Source organism: Sus scrofa, chromosome 1 (assembly GCF_054392235.1).
Source record: "Sus scrofa isolate SSC_HxYL_T2T_F1_AM1 chromosome 1, Sscrofa_HxYL_maternal_Yorkshire_Landrace_v2.0, whole genome shotgun sequence".
In the NCBI taxonomy this organism is placed as follows: domain Eukaryota; kingdom Metazoa; phylum Chordata; class Mammalia; order Artiodactyla; family Suidae; genus Sus; species Sus scrofa.
Genome location: NC_139383.1, coordinates 44,929,937 through 44,951,442, shown reverse-complemented (window position 1 = coordinate 44,951,442; position 21,506 = coordinate 44,929,937). Strand labels below are relative to the sequence as shown.

At 36.4% G+C, this 21,506-nt stretch overlaps 3 protein-coding genes across 39 annotated transcripts in view; 1 reads left to right on the top strand and 2 right to left on the bottom strand.

The window, feature by feature from the left end:
• The window catches only part of ZUP1 (zinc finger containing ubiquitin peptidase 1), a 106,129-nt gene extending 97,348 nt beyond the window's left edge, over nt 1-8,781 (bottom strand). For 15 of the 34 annotated variants that reach the window (XR_014806660.1, XR_014806633.1, XR_014806873.1 and 12 more), the window contains exons 1-4: nt 8,401-8,771; nt 6,655-7,227; nt 4,338-4,448; nt 2,237-2,358 (exon numbers count right to left, since the gene is read on the bottom strand). Coding sequence is in view for 6 of the 34 variants with exons in the window: in XM_084961653.1 (XP_084817779.1) it covers nt 2,237-2,358; nt 4,338-4,448; nt 6,655-7,213 (792 nt within the window). In the remaining 28 variants the exon portion in view is untranslated. Of the gene's footprint in view, nt 1-2,236; nt 2,359-4,337; nt 4,449-6,654 lie in introns of all 34 variants that reach the window. The other 19 variants (XR_014806728.1, XR_014806710.1, XR_014806746.1 and 16 more) reach the window with 3 other exon arrangements.
• PHF3 (PHD finger protein 3) overlaps nt 1-21,506 on the bottom strand; it is a 1,103,753-nt gene that overhangs the window by 346,395 nt on the left and 735,852 nt on the right. The window lies entirely within an intron of this gene.
• The window catches only part of KPNA5 (karyopherin subunit alpha 5), a 38,307-nt gene continuing 26,724 nt past the window's right edge, over nt 9,924-21,506 (top strand). For 2 of the 4 annotated variants that reach the window (XR_014804920.1, XM_005654392.4), the window contains exons 1-6: nt 9,924-10,053; nt 13,383-13,516; nt 15,229-15,330; nt 15,447-15,546; nt 18,236-18,330; nt 20,080-20,211. Coding sequence is in view for 3 of the 4 variants with exons in the window: in XM_005654392.4 (XP_005654449.1) it covers nt 10,050-10,053; nt 13,383-13,516; nt 15,229-15,330; nt 15,447-15,546; nt 18,236-18,330; nt 20,080-20,211 (567 nt within the window). In the remaining variant the exon portion in view is untranslated. Of the gene's footprint in view, nt 10,083-13,382; nt 13,517-15,228; nt 15,331-15,446; nt 15,547-18,235; nt 18,331-20,079; nt 20,212-21,506 lie in introns of all 4 variants that reach the window. The other 2 variants (XM_005654393.4, XM_084958414.1) reach the window with 1 other exon arrangement.

The window sequence follows — 21,506 nt, the reverse complement described above, 5'->3', positions numbered from 1 at the left end:
TTGAAACATTCTGGTCTATAGACTTTATACAAATCAACTCAAGGATTTTAATGAAAAATAAATCATACACACAAAAATCCCCGCATTAATAACAGCCTTTCTCTACAAAAAACCATCACAGCAAGAGACTTGCTTTCCTTGTAGGGAAAGTGGAGAATCCTGTTTTCCTACTAAAGGTACTGTGAAAGGCAGATGAGTTCTGTATATACTGCTGATTTTTTCAAGAAAACCTGTCAGTACTTGTTATTTGGTTCCTAGACCTACTTAATCCATAATTTGTTCAGGAATTCATTCTATATATTAAGTGAACTATGTTTTTGTACACTGCAGAAAATCTCAAATAATATGTTAAAACAGCCCCGTTATGGCTTAGTGGTAATGAATCCGACTTGTATCCATGAGGATACAGGTTCAATCCCTGGCCTTGCTCAGTGGGTTAAGGATTCAGCATTGCCATGAGCTGTGGTGTAGGCCAGCAGCTATAGCTCTGACTCTACCCCTAGCCTGAGAACTTCTACATGCCGCAGGTGTGGCCCTAAAAAGACAAAAACAAAAACAAAAAACAAACTAAAAAAAAACCCCAAACCCAGCCCCTGTAGAAAATATTTCTGAGATCTAAACAACTAACTTGCAAAGTTACAAAATAAACTCCTTTAAATTCTGAAAACTTTTTGTATTGATAATGTTTAAAATTACATAAAACAAAGAAGATTTAGGAACTGCCAACTTCCTTTTCTCCTCTGAATAATGGTGGGAAAATAATTTTGCAAATAAACGAATCACAAATGAAAAAAATAGCCTAAATTAGCTATCTGAAAGATAATGAAATGATCTCGCACACAGCCATGTGTGAAACACCAGAGAAAAAGTCAGAGGTCAAGTAAGTCCAGAAAGATGATGATAGGCACAGTGCATATTAGCATATTAAAGGTTCTGAGAAGATTTCAAGTATATAAACCTGTTTACTTAACTGAGCACTTTCAAAGCTACTCAATCATAAGCCCAATTATTCAATCATAAACCCTTTTCAGTCACACATTATCCTATCAGCACCTAGGAAAAAACATTTAAAAACTCTATGAGCATTACTAACACAGATGACACAGTGTATAGCAAATTAGACTTAAAAAAAAAAAAAACAGAAAAAGATGTTAAAATTTTAAATACATTAAAAATATAATAGATATTACCAGCCTAGTTCACCAGATACCACCACTCACCTAAGATAAATGAAGTACCGGATGTTATCAAAAAGCATTTTTCATTAAAAATGGGTCTTTCTAGAGTTCCTGTTATGGCTCAGAGGTAAGGAATCTGACCTGTATCTAAGAGGTGTAGGTTCAATTCCTGACCTTGCTCAGAGGGTTAAATATCCTGGCCTTGCCAGGAGCTGTGGTGTAAGTCACAGACCTGCAGCTTGGCTCCTGTGTTGCTGTGGCTGTTGTGTAGGGCGGCAGCTCCCATTTGACCAGTAGCCTGGGAACTTCCATATGCCACCCGTGCAGCCCTAAAGTATAAACAAAACAAAACAAACAAACAAAACAGAAAAAAGATTCTTTCTAAGTGTGTGAATTGCAATCACTAAAGGAATTTAAGAGTCAAACAGGAGACATTAATTCTAAGCTTGTGTTTTAAGTATTCATACAAAACACTTAAAATTCTGAGTCTCAAGCCCAACCCTGAGCAAGTTAAGCTACTTAAGTACTTTATGGCTCTATTTCTTTATCTGCTACTTAAAAAAAAAAAGAAAACAAACAAACAAAAAAACAGTTGAAATAACTTCTTCATGGAGTTGTGAAGACTTTGAGATACTTAATGTGATGTGTTTAGCCCAGTAACCAATACATGACCGGAATGAGTATTTACAAATGGTGGCGATTATGAACTATAAAAATATATGTAAAAAAATATTTTGTGTAATAAAGACAAATAGGCTGAAATCTTTGTGTGTGTGTGGTTTTTGTTTTGGTCTTTTTAGGGCTGCACCCACAGCTGATGGAGGTTCCCATGCTAGGGATCTGAGCCTGGTCTGCAACCTACACCACAGCTCACAGCAATGCCAGATCCTTTACCCACTGAGTGAGGCCAGAGATCCAACTTGCGTCCTCATGGATGCTAGTCAGACTGCTTTCTGCTGAACCAGGACGGGAACTCCTAGGCTGAAATCTTGATAGCATATTTGAAAAATAAGAACTCTACCAAACCTAAATAACATAATTGTTATTAATCTTTGTACCTGCAGCTTCCGAAATTCTTCCATTTCTTGTCTTGACTCTTCAGATCTCCTCTTTCTGTCTTCTTCTTGTTGAAGCTGTTGAGCCAATTCTAGATCTCTAGAACACTGGACTCTATCCATGCCTGTTATATATTTTTAATGTTTAGAATAAAATAACTGCTGAAACCAAAGCTCAATTATATGTTAACGCATATTTTGAAATGGAGTAAATGCTATTATTTTGTTATTTATTCATGACTATGATGTCGTAGAAACACTGAGTACAAATCTAGCAGAACCTGAACTACTTTTGTAAAGGTATAAACACCATTTAAATCACTACTATTCAGAGTATTTAGGTTGTGACAAGCACTTCTCATTAATTATCTTATTTGGATCCTCACAACAACCTTAGGAAGCTAGGTGTTATTATCCACGAGGAAACCAGAACTTAGAGAAATTAAGTAACACCCTTGAGTGGTGCTCCTTATTAACACAAACAAGGCAGATAGGTTTTTAAAAGAAATATCAGGGAAGGGGGGAAAGAAAACAATAAAGGGTATAAAAATATAAGTAATGGAAGTTTATAAAGTACAGATATTAGATCATGACTTAATTACAGTCTGACCCCAAGCAAATCGTACAACTCTGCAACATCTTGCCCTTTTTCCTCTCTACCCACTGTCCCACAGATCCATTAGTCAGTGGCTTCTGGCCAGCATCTCCCTGACCTCCCAATCTGATGTTTTGTTAGCATTTGAATAGTCTCTCTTTCCTTTTCAAACCTCACAACCTCTGCTACATCTTCCAATGTGGTCCCTATTTCCACTGTTGGAGATGTGCAAATCAAAAGTGATTTTTGGCATAGTTCTGAGGTTCTCTATATTGATTTACTAAGATCATATATTTCTCTCATTATCCACTACAGGCTTACAGAATAATTTAGTAACCATACAAAGCTAATCATAAACAAGAATTATCAGACACTCAACTTCAGAGGGTTATTCTTCCACAGTAATTAGTAGAGAACCACCGCAGTAGAGTACGTTTATCTTTGCTCCAGGAATTCTCACTTTGTTATTAGGCTGAGTGAGCACATAATGCTGTCTATGGACATTACCAACTGGTACTAGGATCTCTGATAATGAACACTAAAGACCCCTGCACTAACAAGAGATATCTATAAAACTGAAATCCAGCAGAACACAAATGGTTTCTCTGAGTCTACTTCATATTTTCTTTCAATGGAATTGTGAAACTCATATAGGATCTTTCCACTTCTAAGGCATAATCATGATTACTTAATGCCACTATTGAAATAGGGGACAGAGGAAAACTTTAGAATCTCTTGTAAAACCAGTAAGTGGTAATAAAGAAGCTAAGCAGGCAGCTGGAAATGCACTTGAAAAACTTTTAAGTCACCTAGTTCACATTCTTTTTAAAATCATATAAGGAATTCCTATGGTGGTGCAGCAGAAAACGAATCCGACTAGGAACCATGAGGTTGTGGATTCAATCTCCGGCCTCGCTCAGTGGGTTAAGGATCTGGCGTTGCCATGAGTTGTGGTGTAGGTCGCAGATGTGGCTCGGATCTGGCGTTGCTGTGGTTGTGGTGATAGGCCAGCAGCTGTAGCTCAGATTCGACCCCTAGCCTGGGAACCTCCATATACCGTGGGTGTGGACCTAAAAAACAAAAATAAATAAATAAATAAATAATAAAATTATATATGCCACATGGCAGCTTCATAGTTCATAAACAATTTTTACTGACAAGATGCTAAATTCAATTACTTTCAGCTGCTGAAAGAAAATGGCCTCAACTTGCAAAACAAACAGATTTTTTAAATTGTACAATATTTCACTGTCTTCTAAATACTAATGGTCAGGCAAAACCCTGGGTACACACTCCTAGTTCAGTCACAATAGTTCATCCTTTATAACTTTTCTGTGAGAAAACTTCTAAAAAAGTTGAAGCCACACTGGAATTTTTTTAAGAGACAGATTTATTTTTAACCAGTGTGCTTTTTTTCCCCCTCTGTATCACTAATTTTAAAAAGTAGATAGTGTCCTAGGAGGTAGAAATTAAGTCAAGACATTCTTATTTTTAAACATATAGGCATACCTTGTCCAAAGCCGCTTTCTTCCAAATGCAAGTCAACATGTTCCTGGAGAATATGGTAATTTGTACAGATAAGCCCACACATAGGGCAGTCATAGAGTGGTTCATCACAGTCTGTATTAGAGATATAATTTAGTTGCTTTTATTTTTAACAGTTTTAGATTTTCCACCCCCAAATCAAAGAGTGTCTATTACCCGCTGACTTTATTAAATAAAAACTCTTTGTAGTTGGATCTAAAACAACTTTTCTATTTCTAGTGTCAAGATGGAAGACTGAACAGAAGAAAAAACCTCTCTTATCCCTACAAATAAAGGAAAATATTAAATAAACATTCAGGTCTATAGTCAAAACAAGAAAAGGAAAAAGGAAAATCAAATGGTAAGTAGAGGCCCATCTAAATACAGATTTGGCGGGGCTGGATTCTCAGCACTCTCTAGACTTCTAGAGTGGTGGGGTGCAGAATTCAAGCATTCGGCATGAACCTGGCCACTGGGATCATACTGTCTAGTAGGGAGCATGACATCAAAGAGCTGCAGATATGAGCCACCACTCTAGACGGTACAGTTTGCCAGAAAAAGTGGTACCATGTGATCCAGAATTATGAATTCCTTGGTTTTTATCCAAATGAATTAAAAACTTCTATTCCACACAAAAACTGCTACATGGATATTTAGGGCAGCTTTATTCATAATTGCCAAAACTTGGAAGCAACCAAGATGTTCTTCAGTAGGAAGGAGATAATCTGTGGTATATACAAAAGAATATTATTCAGTGCTTTAAAAAAATGAGCTATCGAGCCATAAAATGACATGGAAGAATCTTAAATGTTTATTACCAAGTGAAAGTAACCAATCTGAAAAAGCTATATACTGTATGAGTCAATTATGTGACATTCTGGAAAAGGCAAAAATATGGAGATAATAAAAATATCAGTGGTTGCCAGTGAACAGAAAGACAGAAGGAGGACTAAGTGGAACATAGAATTTTTAGGGCAGTGAAGCTATTCTGTATGCTACAAAATGGTGCGTTCATGTCACTACGTATTTGTTAAAACCTGTAGAATACACACACGAGAGACTGAAACCTGAAGTAAATTTAGGACTTTGAGTGATATCTATGTGTCAGTGTGGATTCATTGATTTTAACAAGTATATCACTTAGTATGAGCTATTGAATAGTGGAGGAGGTTTTGAGAATATGGGGACAACAGGGGGTACATGGGTATCCTCTGTACGTTCTACTCAATTTTGCTGTGAACTTGAGACTGCTCTAAAAAATGTAATTTATTAAATTTAAATAAAAAGTAATCTATGCACTCTCCTTAACCTTTTGTAAAAATTAACTCAAATGAATCAGATGTAAGTGTAAAATTCAAAACTATTAATGACCTTGGGTTTGGCAAAGAGTTTTGATACAACACCAAAAGCACAACCCATTACAGAAAATCAAATAAGGTGAACTTCATTAAAAGCAAAACTTGTTCTGTGACACTGTTAAGAGAATGAAAAGACAAGCCCCAGACCAAGAGGAAATATTTGCAAAACACATCTGCTAAAGGATTTGCATTCAAAATATATAAATTACTCTTAAAACTTAACAGTTAAGAGAGACATGATTCTAAATGTGTATGCACCAACAAAAGAGACTCAAAATACATGAAACAAATCCTGATATAGCTGAAAGGAAAAACAGACAATTATACAATTACAATTGGGAACTTCAACCCCTTTCAAAAACTGGTAGGACTCCCGAACATGAAAGCAACAAGGACATGAAAGATCTGAACATAATCAACAACATACTCTAATCGACGAATATAGAACACTCAACCCAACAATAGCAGAATACACATTTTCCCCCCAAGTGTATGGAACATATACTAAGATAGACAATATACCATATCTTAGGCCATAAAACAAGTTTCAACAAACTCAAAAGAATTTTCATCAGAGTGTGTTCTCTGGCCATAACAGACTCAAACTAGAACTCAATAACAGAAAATCAGGGTCCCAGACAGTTCACTGGGCTGGTATTAAAAAAAATAAAAAAAATAAAAAAAGAATACCTCTGGAAACTGGACTATGAGACTATTTCTCCTCAGAAAGATTCTAAAACTACTTTCAATATAGCTGAAACATTTTTAATTTGCATCAAAATTTCCATTACTATAGTTCCATATTCCAATAAAGGCAAATGAACAATGCTATGAACTGAAAATTAAAAATACATTTGCAGTCATCTGATGTATAAACCAACTTTTGGGACACCACCTATTAAGTTGAGACTACTGCTGCTTATTACATAAAACAAACACTTTACCTTCTAATGGAGTATCTAAAAGGTTGGTATGCTTTGTTTTCACATGAGTTTCCATATCTTGACTACAATCTTCTATTTTTCCACAGAATGGGCATTCAGGAGGACTATACATTGTTTCATAAATTGATCCTTTTATTTTGGTTAGGTCAGACTGTTTTTCCTTACTTTTCAGAAATTTTCTGGATTCAGTTACATTCTCTGAATGAAAGCCTTTATGTTTTAAAGATCCTTCCTTAGGCAGACTTTGAGCTAAAATTTTCGGATGATTAGACGCACAAGCTGAATGAATACTTGAATTAACTTCCATTCTACACTGCAGGGTGCTGTCCGTCCTGTTGTCAGAAGTTCCGTACTGTACTGAATTAATCCTCTCAATGTTTCTTTCTAGCTCATTTTGCTCAAAATGAGCAGTTTCAATATGAAAACACATTTCATCATAACTCACACCTGACAATTTGCAAAATGGACATATAACATCATCTTCCATATGAACAATTAGGTGAGCCTTCATGTCTGGTTCTGAGGTTACTGTTTCACCACAAATATCACAAGAGAGCATGGTAAAGCAGGAAACTGAAAAAGAATACAGTATTATTTTGTTAGAAATTAAGAGACGAAGAAAAAGAAAATACATTCTATAAAGTGATTTGGAGTAACTATATTGGTTACTGAAAACTGGGTTATTTAGATGAAATTACTGTTCCTTGAACACACGAATTTATATCTAAATTTCATCTAAAATTTCAAGTAAAACTTGTGTTTCAAGCTTATGGTTTTAATAAAACAAAGGCAATAATGATGCAAATTAGATAATTTTTCAAAACTTCAAAAGGTGTGTCTGGCCTGAGGTAAAGAAAAAATAACGTTTATAAAACTGCCTGGGTAAGACAAACCAAATAAGAAAACAAAGAAAGAGAAGGAACTTTATCAAATGATATATCTAAATACAAAACTTTAAAGCTATAAACAAGGAATTGAGTAAATAAATCTTAATAACAGCAGTTAAAAGGTAAAGAGCTTTACACATATCAAACTAATTTAAGTACCATTATTACCATTCTACAAGGAGAAAACCCTGGCTCAGGTACCTCACTGCCTCCAGAAAATGGTTAGCCAAAATGCTAACCCAGTCAGGCCCGCTGTATTCTCAACTCAAAGAATAAAATCAGTGTGAGCAGAGTAGATTCCAGAGCCAAGAGAACTGGATTATTATCTCACCTTTCGTAATTTTAGGTAAGATATCTCATCTCTTTGAGGTTCTGCCTATGAGTTATACTAAATCAGCAGTCATTTTGAGGTACTGGCTACCGACAAAAAAGGTGATTTCGCTAAGAAATAATTCTTAGGCAGCAGTTCCCGCTACAACCTTTCCACTACATTATCTTTCAGCTAAAAATTATTTTAAAACAAACGGGAAATAAAAACAAGTAAACTATCCCAATCATTTAAATAAATTTAACTGTGTAAGAACTCCCTACATTGTCCTTATTTTTCTAATTTCACTTCATACAAGTGAAAACAGTCTCGACTTTAGAAGGAAATTCTCTCAAACCCTCAGTGGAAAGAACGTCACACCCAGAAAGGTTCTTTTTTGTGGCTGGGGCACCGCTGGACAGAGAACACGCTTCAATTGCCCAACACTTAGCTCAGAACGAGGGGACGAGAGATGTACGGAGGCCAGAGAGAGGTGCTGGGATGGGTAAGTGGTGAGGAGGTGGGAAGGGCCGGAATGCCACAAAGCCGAACCTGCTCAAAGATCCGTGTCAATCTCCCGGGCCAGGGCCTGAAACCAGCCCAGATACTAAATGGGTCAAAGGGTGGGCCTATGGAACGAGGGCTGGGATGGTCAGTTCCTGGTGGCTCGGAGAGACGGCGGCAGCCACCCTGCCCTGTGCTTAGCTTCCTTTTCGGGTTCTGATGCTGAGGCCGTCTGGGTCCGGGGCAGAAAGGTGCGTGCGCGGCGTCGATTACTTCTCCAGGCCTGAAAGACTGAGGCAGCCCTCTACACCCAGAGACTCACGGATAGCCGAAAAGAGAAGCAGCGATTCCGAACAACTTCAACTCCCAGAAAAATATTCAAAAAAGCTCTTCCTCTCCTTCCCCGAGTGAATGTACTCCCAGGATGCACCGCTCCACGCTAATCTGGGGTTGTAGTGCATTCTGGGAGTCGTAGTCATTCTTGCATCTTCCTGGCAAGGTTGAGATCTTTGTGAATGAATTCCCAGGGCTGGTCCTAGGGCATTACACGAATCCACAATACCCACTATCTAGGGCCTGACTCTGTAACGTTTTATTACATTATCAATAAAGAGTTTGTAATGCTATGTGCCAAATTCCAAACTATGGAGGATGCCTAAGGTATGTTCTTGCTGCAAGACTACAAGCTAACACTATCTTGATCCCTGAATTTAAAAATAAGAAACAGCTCTTGAGATTTAAAAAATACAATAGCAGAATTAAAAAAAAAAATCAGTGGAAATCTGTAAAATAATCCAAAAAAATTTCTCAGAAAATAGAACAAAAGGGAGGTGGGGTGGGAGAGAAAAAGAGCAAGAGATGGTCAACAGGAGCTTCTTCAGAGAAAGAATCATGTGTTATATATCTAATACATGATGTGCCTAGCATTACACGTGGAAAACAATTTGTTTTCAATACTGTTTGTTCGACCCCAGGGTGTATTACAAGGCTTTACGTGTTAAAATAATTTAGAGTACATTATCTGGAGTTACTCATTACATATGTCACAGACTATGTTTTTGTCAAAAAATCCACAGATGTTATAGAATCCAAAAATTTAAACACATGGCTAACTGAAAAGCTTGAAACAAATGAGCAGAGCGCAGTGGTAGAACAAATGAAGCTGAGGAGGCTCTACAAATCTCCATGAGTTTAGGACTTCTATCCGTTGTGTACACCGTTTTACCTTTAATACTAAAACAATGCCTGGCATAGATTAGGCCCTCCATCAATACTGCATTGTAAAATGAACGAATGAATTATTCAATCAACGAACGAATGAATGAATGAAAGAGTGAGAGCGGGCACAGAGGACTGGGACAGTGGGACACTGCTGCCACAGCAACTCCGCGGGGTTAAAATTGCTGAGCACGCGCAGGCGCCGGCTCCTCCTTGGGTGGGTGGGGCTGGGGCGCGCTTCTCTCCGCCCCTCTGCTGGGCTGTGCAGCAGCCACCGCCGCGGCCGCCGCCGCCGCGTGCAAGGGTTTCTGGGAGACGACCCTTGGGGTCTCGGGTAAGGGGCGCAGGTGGCCGCCATCTTGAGTTGGGAGCCTGGTCTCTATACTCATCGCTAGGGGCGGAGTGGTGGACCCACTGATATCGCAGCAGACGCCGAAGCCGAGGACAGGGAAGTTGCGGCGCTGGATAGTGCCACATTAATGAGTAAGTGGGAGTGACACAGACCAGATTGGGTGAGTTTAGGCTTTGGGAGCTATTGGGTCTTGAAGCCACAGCCTTACTTATAGGGTTCAGGACCAGCCCACGCTGGGGTTTTCTCAATTTCCTGTGGCAGACAGTGGTGGCGGGGGCGTGGCAGCCTCTCTTGAGGACGGGGAGGCGCAGGGAGCACATATACTCTCCCAGAGTCAGGCTGGTCTTCAAAAAGAACTTTAGGCAGGAGATAACATCCTGCTTCACTGTTTCTGGTAGTTCCTCCTCTTCAGTACATGGTCTTGTTAAGTGTTACCTCTCGCTCCTGGGACTCGGCCATCTCTCCTGCAGCTTATTAGAAGTTTTATGGTGTCCGGAATAAAGCAGATTGGGTTCCATAGGCCTGCATATCGCACCTTCTGCCTGCATAAGTTGCCTTCCACTTGGACGCAGGTGCCTCGAAAGGCTCAGTTTTGACGCCGGCAAGCGTGGGTTAGGTGCTTCTGTAATATCTGCCAGCTCACTGCCAAAGTGAAAATTTAATAGTGTCCCTTTGATAATGCATAAGAGATGAAATGAATTGAAAGCTGTGAAATGGGATAGTGATACTTCAAAAGAATATGACGTTGGCATTTACTCTTGGGCTTTTTGAACACATTTTTTTGTTTTTGTTTTTAACTATTTTAAAATTATGGTTGATTTAACAATGATTTAACAATTTCTGCTGTACATCAAAGTGACCCAGGCATACATGCATACACACACACATTCTTATATTATCTTCCATCATGTTCTATCACAAGGTTAGATATAGTTCCCTGTGCTGTACAATAGGACCTCATTGCTTATCTATTGTAAATGTAATAGTTTGCATCTGCTAACCCCAAACACCCAGTGCATCCTATCCCCTCCCCATTTCTGCCTTGGCAACAAGTCTGTTGAACACTTTTTTAATAAAGTATCTTCTGATTTGGTGTCTCTTAATTACAACACTAAGTGGTTTATGTTTTGTAGGGAAGTGACTTTCTCTTTTGGTAAACAAGAAATGACCCTGTTCTTTAGATCTTCAAGTACTGTTTGTTTGGGGCTCTGTTTGGTGCACTGCCCCCTTTGTACTGATTTTGTAGTTTTACTAATAGACACTAAAGCCCATATAAATGGAGGCTGTATGAAGACAAGAAATTATGTAAATGTGTAATCAGATTCCAGTTATTTGCCCAACCTCAACATAGTTTTTCAAAGAGCTGAATAAATAAATAAGCTTATGACTAGAAAAAAATTCCTCTATTTAACAACTTTAAAATGTCTGAATGGCATTTCTTATATTTAAAATAATTTGTATGAGACAGTAGCCTTTGAAATATGGTTAGTTTAAGCTATTTTCCACTGAAACATCCTCTTGGGTAAGGCACCCTTAAAGTTCATTTTCCTTGGATTTTACGTTCCCTTTATTTATTTTTGGCCGCACCCATGGCATCTGGACCTTCCCAAGCCAGGCATCAAACCCCAGCCACAGCAGTGACAACACAGGATCCTTAACCCTCTGCCAAAGGAGAGCTCTTGTATTCCTGTTAAAGTAACTGCAGTGAGGAGACAGATGTTAAATCAGAAACAAGAAGTTCTATAAAAAAAAAGGAACAAATGATATATAAGTTTTGGGGGGGCTGGATTTTATTTGGTTAACATTTACATTGAAAGATTTTAATGTCATTGCCTAGATAGTCTTAGGGTTAGTGTCTGCTGTGTATGTTGGGAGACACAAGGTAATTCAGTCAGATGTGGGGAGAAAATGTTAGAACTTCCATTTGTTTACCTTAATTTTTTTTTTTTCTTGGCCACGCTGACAGCATGTGCAAGTTCTGGGGCCAGGGATTGAACCCACACCACTCATGAGGGGTTGCTCAGCAGCAACCCGAGCCAGTGCAGTGACAACACTGGATCCTTAACCCACTGTGCCATAAAGGAACTCCCTAAAACTGTTCTTTAAAAAAAAAATTCTGTGTGAATTTATAATGGGGTAGTTTATTAATCTAGTAATATATGTGTATAAATATATCAAGAATGAATTCCCAAATGTATTTTGCATACAGAAGGATGTGTGATTTAAAAAGTTTAGAGGCCAGTGGTTTAGAAAATGCCTAATGTATAGGTGATAAATATTTTAAGAGGCTTATTGCTGTGAACATTTCATTTTGCTAAGATATTTTATACTTATTGAGTGTAATTCACTAACTAATGTTGAAGCCCAGTTTGCTCTGTAACGTAATGGACTCTGATCTCTGTTTTTCCCTTCCAAGAACCTAAGCTTTTATTGAGACAGAATTTTTATTCGTGAAACAGAGAATAATACTAGTTATTGTTATTATTAAGAAAGTTAGATTGGCCTATTTCCGGTAATAAATACTTTAAGTTCTCACAGTATTGCTAAAAATAAGTTCATTAAATACAGAGGGCTATTGGTTGTAAATGGATTTTAATCGCTAGACCATACATGTGTTAATAGTTCAAAGGCACCTGTGCTTTTAAATCATTGTGAAGTCCTCAGCTTATTCCATTCTACCTTTAGCTCCTACCACTAATGAAATTTTTCTGTCTTTACCAGTGACCTAGTTATTAAATCTATTACTTCTTTCCTATGGTACTTGCCTTATTTTTAGGCACTTACATTTGCTGGATATATCAATGAATGGATAAATTGTTTATGTAAATGTTAATATTTTAAAAATATAAAAATACATAAAAATTAAGATTAGAAGTATTTCAGGATTTTAAAAGAACTAATTATATTCTCGTGCTAAAAACTGGTATTGTGGTCATAAGTTATGACCTGTGTGACTTTAGTTCCCAAGGAAGTTCCTTAAGTAAATGAAAGAAGCCAGATCCCAATAAATATTTGAGGTTTGCTTACTGAAGCCTGATAACATATTTTATTGAAAATAAGACAGTTTACTGCTGTTTTTTCTTGATCTTTCCAGAAACTATAATTTAGAAGTTTTTTACCCAACTATTTCATGATCATTTCCTGGCTGACAGTAATTTTAAGGTGCATCTCACTTACAGAAAGGTTAAAATACCAGGGATGGGGGAGTACATCTCTGGATCAGTGGAGTTAGGGTAATGACTCTGTCTATGTTTAGACCAAAATCTATTAATTGTTTGGTAGTTAAGTCTTAAAATATTTGGTCACTTTGCTCCAATTTTGATATGGGAGTGAGGGAATAATTTTCAGATTGGCTTTTGTTGCTTTGTTTGGTCACTGAGCCTGAATTTACTTGACCTAGAGTAAATACCTTGTGTTGTTTTGAGTGTTACTGGTATCTGTTTTCTTCTCTAATTTTAAGATGCCATGGCTAGTCCAGGGAAGGATAACTATAGAATGAAAAGTTACAAGAATAAAGCCCTAAATCCCCAAGAGATGCGTAGACGAAGAGAAGAAGAAGGAATACAGCTTCGAAAACAAAAAAGGGAAGAACAGGTTGGTGTTTTAAAATATTTAATTCTGTTTAACATAAAAACATTATTATGTACAGAGTTTAGAAGTTTTATTATTGCTAATTTTTAGATAAATTTAAATAAAAAATGTTTTAGGAAATTGAATATAGATTACCCTATTTTTTAATCTGTTAGACTCCAGGAATAATGTTATCAAATTCATGAATCAGAATCCTGTGCTATTTTTAGTCACATAAGAATTGCTTTTCTGTTTCATTGATAAGCCTTTTATGGTAATATTTTACTCCAGTGCTAAGAAATTTTTACTCTTGAGCGTATTTAGATCACTTTCACTTGTCATTGTAAGATTTGCCCCCTAAAAAAAACAGTTATTCATTTGTTGCTTTGTGGTTTTCATAGCTCTTGCCCTTAAGTTAATTGTAATCCTCTTCCTTTGCTACTCATACTGTTCTTCCTGTAGTCTCATCAACCAGATCTCTTAGACTTCCCTGTTTGAACCTTGTAGATATGACGTAAGGAATAGAAAAAAACTCATTTAAAAGAGTGTATCTCAACATTTTTCCAGTAATACTTAAATTTAGAGGTATTCATAAATAGTTAGGAGGTTGTGCTCCTCACATACCTGGATTAAAACTTACATGTGAAAAAGGCTAACAATGAAGAAAGTAGAAAAAAGCCTGTTTTAGAAATATGATTATGATTTGTTACCCCCCTATTTGTGGTATATTAGATGACAAATTATATGCTATAATAGAGTATACTCTCTATTATAGTTAAGAACTCAGGGGAAAAAAAAAATCATTTGAATGAATGGTTAGAAAGAGAACTGTGTTGGAATTCCCTTCGTGGCTAAGCAGAAACGAATCTGACTAGTATTCATGAGGACGCAGGTTTGATCTCTGGCCTCGCTCAGTGGGTTAAGGATCCAGTGTTGCTGTGAGCTGTGGTTTAGGTCACAGACATGGCTCGGATCTGGTGCTGCTGTGGCGTAGGCCGGCAGCTGTAGCTCTGATTCAACCCCTCCCAGGAACCTCCGTATGCTGCAGGTGCGGCCCTAAAATGACAAAAAGAAAAAAGAAAGAGAACTGTATATAGACTGAGGAACAACAGAACTTACTTAGCTATGAAAAAGAATATGATATCAGATTTTTTCCCTCAATTTTGATGTACAAGATGTATCTATAAATCTTCCCCAGTGATCTGATCAAGACTCTTTGCTCCTCTTTTTTTTTTCCTTTATTCATTCCTGAGTTAATAAGCATCAGGACATCTTTTCTGAGAATTCTCTTCTTTGTTAATCTGTTACCAGCTCTGTTAATGTACACATTAACTCACTAATGTAATAGTTTGCTTTTTAATTAAGATTTTCTTGGAAACATTTTTAAACATTTTATAATCTAGTATAGGTATATGTGCTTCTTAAAATGTTGTAAAATCTAAATGTTGTTCTGCTTATGGGACTGGCCATTGGTAAAAGATCTGAGATTAAGAATGACCGAAAGCTGAAATAAAGGGCAAGAGCTAATCTAGCCCAGAAAGTTTAACTTCTCGTAGATAATTTAGGTGTTCGTGGTATAATGATTAAGAAATATTGAAATATTAAAAAAAATACTGAAATATTCAGAATTTTAGTTATATGATTATTGTTTTGTTCACTTAAAGGAAAATATAATTCTATAGGAATTTATGTTTTATGGAAAGCTCAACATATAAGGTTATTTCTCTTTTTTACAGTTATTCAAACGCAGAAATGTCTCTTTGCCCAAAAGTGACGAATCTATGTTAGAAAGTCCTATCCAGGATCCAGATATCACTTCCACTGTACCCATTCCAGAGGTAGATATTACAAAAGTGTATTTAAAATTGTATTTCAATAATATTTCAGAGATGGTGATACAGCAAAATTACTAATACAAAATATTTAAATAATAATTATATTTTCTGTGTTTTAGGAAGAAGTTATTACCACAGATATGGTTCAGATGATTTTTTCTAATAATGCTGATCAACAGCTAACAGCAACACAGAAATTTAGAAAGCTGCTTTCTAAAGGCAAGATTGATTTTCATTATGGTTATTTGATATTGTTAAGAATTTATGAGTTTTGTTAGATTTTTTTCATTTTAAGGCATTTTTCTTTGCCAGTAGTTAATTTTTCTCTAAAATGTATTTTTAAATCACATCTTTTTTAAAACATTATCAAAGTAACACATGTTGATTGTAGAGTATCTACAAATATAAAAAAAATTTAAAGAAGCAAATATAAAAATCATTAGTCCCCCTGCCAAGAAACAAATTAGAGATACATATTCTTAATTCTTTTAGAAATAATTTTCAGATTAAAAAAAATGGCAGCATAACATCAGAGCATGACTGTAAAATAATTTAATCAGATATTTCATTTTTCACAGTTTTTGATTATCATAAACAAAGCTACATAAATCCTTGTACAATCCAAAACTTCCTTAGTATGAGTTTATAAAAGTAAAATCATGGGTCAAAGGGAATAAACAGTGTATTAATTTATACTCCCATCTTTAGTTTGTATAGGTATTTATTTCATTTCACTATATTCTTTTTTTTTTTTTTTTGTCTTTTTAGAGCCACACCCGCGGCATATGGAGGTTCCCAGGCTAGGGGTCGAATTGGAGCTGTAGCCGCTGGCCTCTGCCAGAGCCACAGCAACTCTAGATCCAAGCCTCATCTGCAACCTACAACACAGCTCACTGGCAATGCTGGACCTTTTAACCTACTGAGCGAGGCCAGGGATCGAACCTGCAACCTCATGGTTCCTAGCTGGATTGGTTTCTGCTGTGCCATGACGGGAACGCCCATTTCACTATATTCTTACTAGTATAATTATCTTTAAAAAAGAAAATAATGTTTGTATAATAGTAACATTGTATGGCATCTTTTTGAGTACTTAAATTGAATATTTTCAATTATTGACCTTTTTAATTTATAATTTATCTAATCATCTAATTTAAGTTTATAAAAGTTCCTTATTAAACAAAAATATAATCCTTAAGTCTATCTTGTCTTTCATGTATTGAATTTATAGGATTAGTAATTTTAATTATATCTGCTTGTATTAAGATTTTGAAATTGCCCTTGGCTAGCCACCTTATCTTCCTAAGGGAGACAATATCTAGTAACATATAAGGAGTAAAAGAACTGTTGTGTTCAGGTCAGCATAGATTACAAGGCTTTTACTTTTGCTTTCTTATTGTACTTCTTTTTCATAAGTACATTTAACTTTTGTTTTCCATCCCTTATCTTCCAAGCTGAAGTAGCTTAGCAATGTTAGGAAATCCTATATGATCAAGAATGGTTTCCTCTTCCTGACCATCCACAGTTTTTGTGTTTTTAATTTGGATTATTTTTTTGGTCACGTTAATTTTTTTTTTATGGCTGCATCCAGAGCATGTGGAAGTTCCTAGGCCAGGGATCGAATCCGAGCCACAGCTGCTGACCTGTGCTGTGGTAACCCAGTGTGCCAACTGGGGATCAAACCCATACCTCTACAGTGACCAAGCTGCTGCAGTCAGATTCTTAACCCACTGCATCACAGTGGGAACTCCCAGATTAATATTTTTTAAATAAAACATTAATTTTTAAAAGTAATTTTAAAAATGATTTAAATGTATTACTAATAACGTTAATTTTTCATTTTATCACATTCTCTTTCAAGGTTTCTTTTGGTATATGCATTATTATAACTAATTAACAGAATTAATTTAGATTTAATTCTATTTAAGAATATTAGTTTGCAACCAGTTTTTAATATCCCAACTTCCCTATTATTTAATTCTTTTGTTGTAAGATTTTATCTTCATTTGTCCTAATTCCTCAGAGTATTCTATTTTTTTTCTAATGTAGTATCTTCTTTTTATAAAATCAATGATTTCTCTCCTTCTTATAGTGGGATTGGCCTTGTCCAGGTTGGGCTTATAGCAGAAATTATAAATATTTTCTTTTACTGATTCTTGTGAATTCCTGTCAAAATAGTTCACAGCTCTTGAAATGCCTTTCTGTCAAGTTTGCATGTCTTTGTTTTAAAATTTCTTAGAGGTTTTATGGTTCTCAAAAGTCCTCTGCATTTCATGAAAATTTATCAAGAATTCTAGATAGTTTAATAGCATATTTTAAAATAATAAACAATACCCTGACAAAATAGAACCTCAATTGACTGAAAGACATTAAGCAATTAATGGTTAATATTGAAAGAGACATCCCTGGACATTGGAGTATGGTTATGAAGAAGGAAGAAGTAGAAGGAACATTATCCCTAGTTGGTATTTTGAGTAGTAGACTGAAATACTCCCATTGCAAAGGCAACCTCCTAAATATAGCCTTCAATTTATGAATTTTAAATATGTGTTGGAAATATTTTAAAATTTTCTTATCATTGTGGTAATGAAAAAGAATTTGAGGAGTTCCCTGGAGGTCTTGAAGTTAAAGATCCAGCATGGTCACTGCTGTGGTGTGGGTTCAATCCCTCACACAGGAACTTTTACATGCTGACAGTATGGCCAAAAAAAAAAAAAAAAGGGATTTGTTTTATAGTAAGCATTGCAATTATGAGGACATTTGTTTTCTTCAGCTATGTCCAGCTAAGGATTTTAAACTGGGTCAGCAGAACCTAGGAAAGTATTATTTTGTGTGCCCTGTTAATTGACACAGGGACCAGATCATTGTGTTTCTGTGTTATGTAATAACTTAATTCTTTTTTAATTTTTAGAACCTAATCCACCAATTGATCAAGTTATACAGAAACCAGGAGTTGTACAGAGATTTGTAAAATTTCTTGAAAGAAATGAAAATTGTACACTACAAGTGAGTTCTATAGTTTTCTGTCTTAAACTCTTTCCAGAAGTGACATAGGATTAGTGTTTCTAGAGAAAGCAACTTTTATAGTACTGAATATATTGTAAGCAGTCAGTAAATACTTGGCAATTAAAGGAAAAGGTAGTGCTTTCTGTCTTGCCTTGGTCAAGGTTGCAATTCTGATTTCTTCTTGGAACTGCTTTTATTAAAAAATTTTGGGAAAAATATATAAAGTCATTCCTAATGTTAGAAAAATTTGTACCTCTAATAACTTTTGTTTTAGAAAACCTTAAACCAAAATATTAATTTAATAATAGTTAAATTTATTTTGGCTCTTAGCTAACTATAGTTGTAACTTTTTAGTATAAATTCTTGTTCCTCTTAAAACGTTTTTATTTGATTGATTGGTTCTTTCTTTGAAAAAAGAACAAGTCAGTATAATCTACTTAAAATGTGACCATACTTAGATTCGTCCTAAAGAGCAGTTGCTTCTCAGTTATACTGTAGTAACAACTTTAAGATATTTTCTAAATAATTAGCTGCTAATAGTAAATTACTGAAGTTTGCAAACATTTTAACTGTTTAAGAAAAGATTGTTCTGGAGTTCCCGTCATGGCGCAGTGGTTAACGAATCCAACTAGGAACCATGAGGTTGAGGGTTCGATCCCTGCCCTCCTTGCTCAGTGGGTTAAGGATCCGGCATTGTGGTGAGCTGTGGTGTAGGTGGCAGACACAGCTCGGATCCTGCGCTGCTGTGGCTCTGGCGTAGGCTGGCGGCTACAGCTCCGATTAGACCCCTAGCCTGGGAACCTCTATATGCTGTGGGAGTGGCCCAAGAAATGGCAAAAAGACAAAAAAAAAAAAAAAAAAAGTAAAAAAAAAAAAAAATAAAGTAAAAAAAAAAAAAGAAAAGATTGTTCTGGAGTTCCCGTCATGGCTCAGCAGTTAATGAACCCAACTAGTGTCCGTGAGGATGAGGGTTCGATCCCTGGCCTTGCCCAGTGGGTGGGGGATCAGGATTACCGTAGGCTGTGGTATAAATTGCAGATGCGCAGATGCACAGATACAGCTGGGATCCTTAGCTTCGAGACCACCAGGGAACTCCTTGAATTCTTTTTCATCACCACAATGATAAGAAATTTTAAAATATTTCCAACACGAATATTTAAAATTCATAAATTGAAGGCTATATTTAGGAGGTTGCCTTTGCAATGGGAGTATTTCAGTCTACTACTCAAAACACCAACTAAGGATAATGTTCCTTCTACTTCTTCATAACCATACTCCAATGTCCAGGGATGGCTGGGCTTCTAATTTTATTTCTTAAGTAAGGAGGTTGGGATTAGATAGTCCCTAGGGAAACAAAATATCTTTTATGATTCTAGGTTCCATAAATATACTATTACTCTATTAAATAGTGTCTCATTTATTTAGAGACATTTGCTTTAGAATACCTGGCTCCCTAGTAGTAAACATTAGGAGTTTTATGAATTATAAATTCATGTGTGTTCATTTATTGCTCGTGATTTTATAAATTTTCATTATATTATTCTCAGTTCTTATTTTTCCAGATTGAAGTGTCCTTTAAAAAAAAATTAAAGCATTTTTGCCTGTGAAATCTGATTTCACATCAAATCTTATTAATCATGTCAGTCTTTCTCTCAGAGTTGTTCAACTAAGTCTTTACTCCCTCTCTCCCTTTTTCCCCCTTTCTGACATTTCTTTGGGGCTCTCATTTATTCTTTTATTTTTCCTTAGTTTGAAGCTGCATGGGCATTAACTAATATAGCTTCTGGAACTTTTCTGCATACCAAAGTAGTGATTGAAACTGGGGCTGTTCCAATTTTTATCAAACTTCTTAATTCAGAGCATGAAGATGTTCAAGAACAAGTAAGTATCTAATTTGAACTATTATACTTACTAGATTTTAATTTTCTTTTGAAAGTACCATTTGCGATTATGGTTTAAAGTTCATTTTTACCAAACTGCCTATGTATATCACATTCGTTAGGATACTGTAGTTTCTATTTAAGTGTCAAATTAGAAGAAAGGGGAGGTCCTATCGTGGCGCAGCAGAAACAAACCCCAACCATGAGGTTGCGGGTTTGATCCCTGGCCTCATTCAGTGGGTTAAGGATCCAGTGTTGCCATGAGCTGTGGTGTAGGTCACAGACGTGGCTCAGATCTGGTGTTGCTGTGGCTCTAGCGTAGGCCAGAGGCTACAGCTCCGATTTGACCCCTAGCCTGTGTACCTCCATATCTCGCTGATGCGGCCCTTAAAAAAAAAAAAATTTAGAAGAAAGGAAGAATGAATTGCCTGTTTTATTTTAAAATATCACATTACTTTAAATTAAACGTTATGTATAAATTCTCAAAGTCGTGGCAGGGAAAATTTAATCACATAATTTGTACCATCCAAAGTCAAATTTTGGGGTTTTTTTTTTTTTTTTTGGTTTTTTTAGGGCCACACCCACAGCCTATCAAAGTTCCCAGGCTAGGGGTCAAATCAGAGCTGTAGATACTGGCCTATGCCACAGCCACAGCAACAGCAATGCCAGATCTGAGCCACATCTGTGACCTACACCACAGCTCATAGCAATGCTGGATCCTTATTAACCCTCTGAACAATGCTAGGGATCTAACCTGTGTCCTCATGGATACTAGTCAGATTGGTTTCTGCTGAGCCATAATAGGAACTACATGATATTTCTGTTTTGAATCATTTTCATGCAAATTGCTCTTTTGATCTCTCTACCATTCCATTTTTTTGTTTATATTTTTATGGGTATTTTTTCCCACTTAACAGTAGTATTGAGAGCCTTTTCTTTTTTTTTTTTTTTTGTCTTTTTTTTTCTATTTCTTTGGGCCGCTCCCGCGGCATAATGGAGGTTCCCAGGCTAGGGGTCAAATCGGAGCTGTAGCCACTGGCCTATGCCAGAGTCACAGCAACTCGGGATCCGAGCCGCGTCTGCCACCTACACCCCAGCTCACGGCAATGCCGGATCGTTAACCCACTGAGCAAGGCCAGGGATCGAACCTGCAACCTCATGGTTCCTGGTTGGATTTGTTAACCACTGAGCCACGATGGGAATTCCCCTAAGTCATATTTTAAATGTTAAAATTTCCCATTTGAAAAAGTAACCTAGTCTGCTTTTGTACCTATATGAAAAACTTGAAATGAGAAT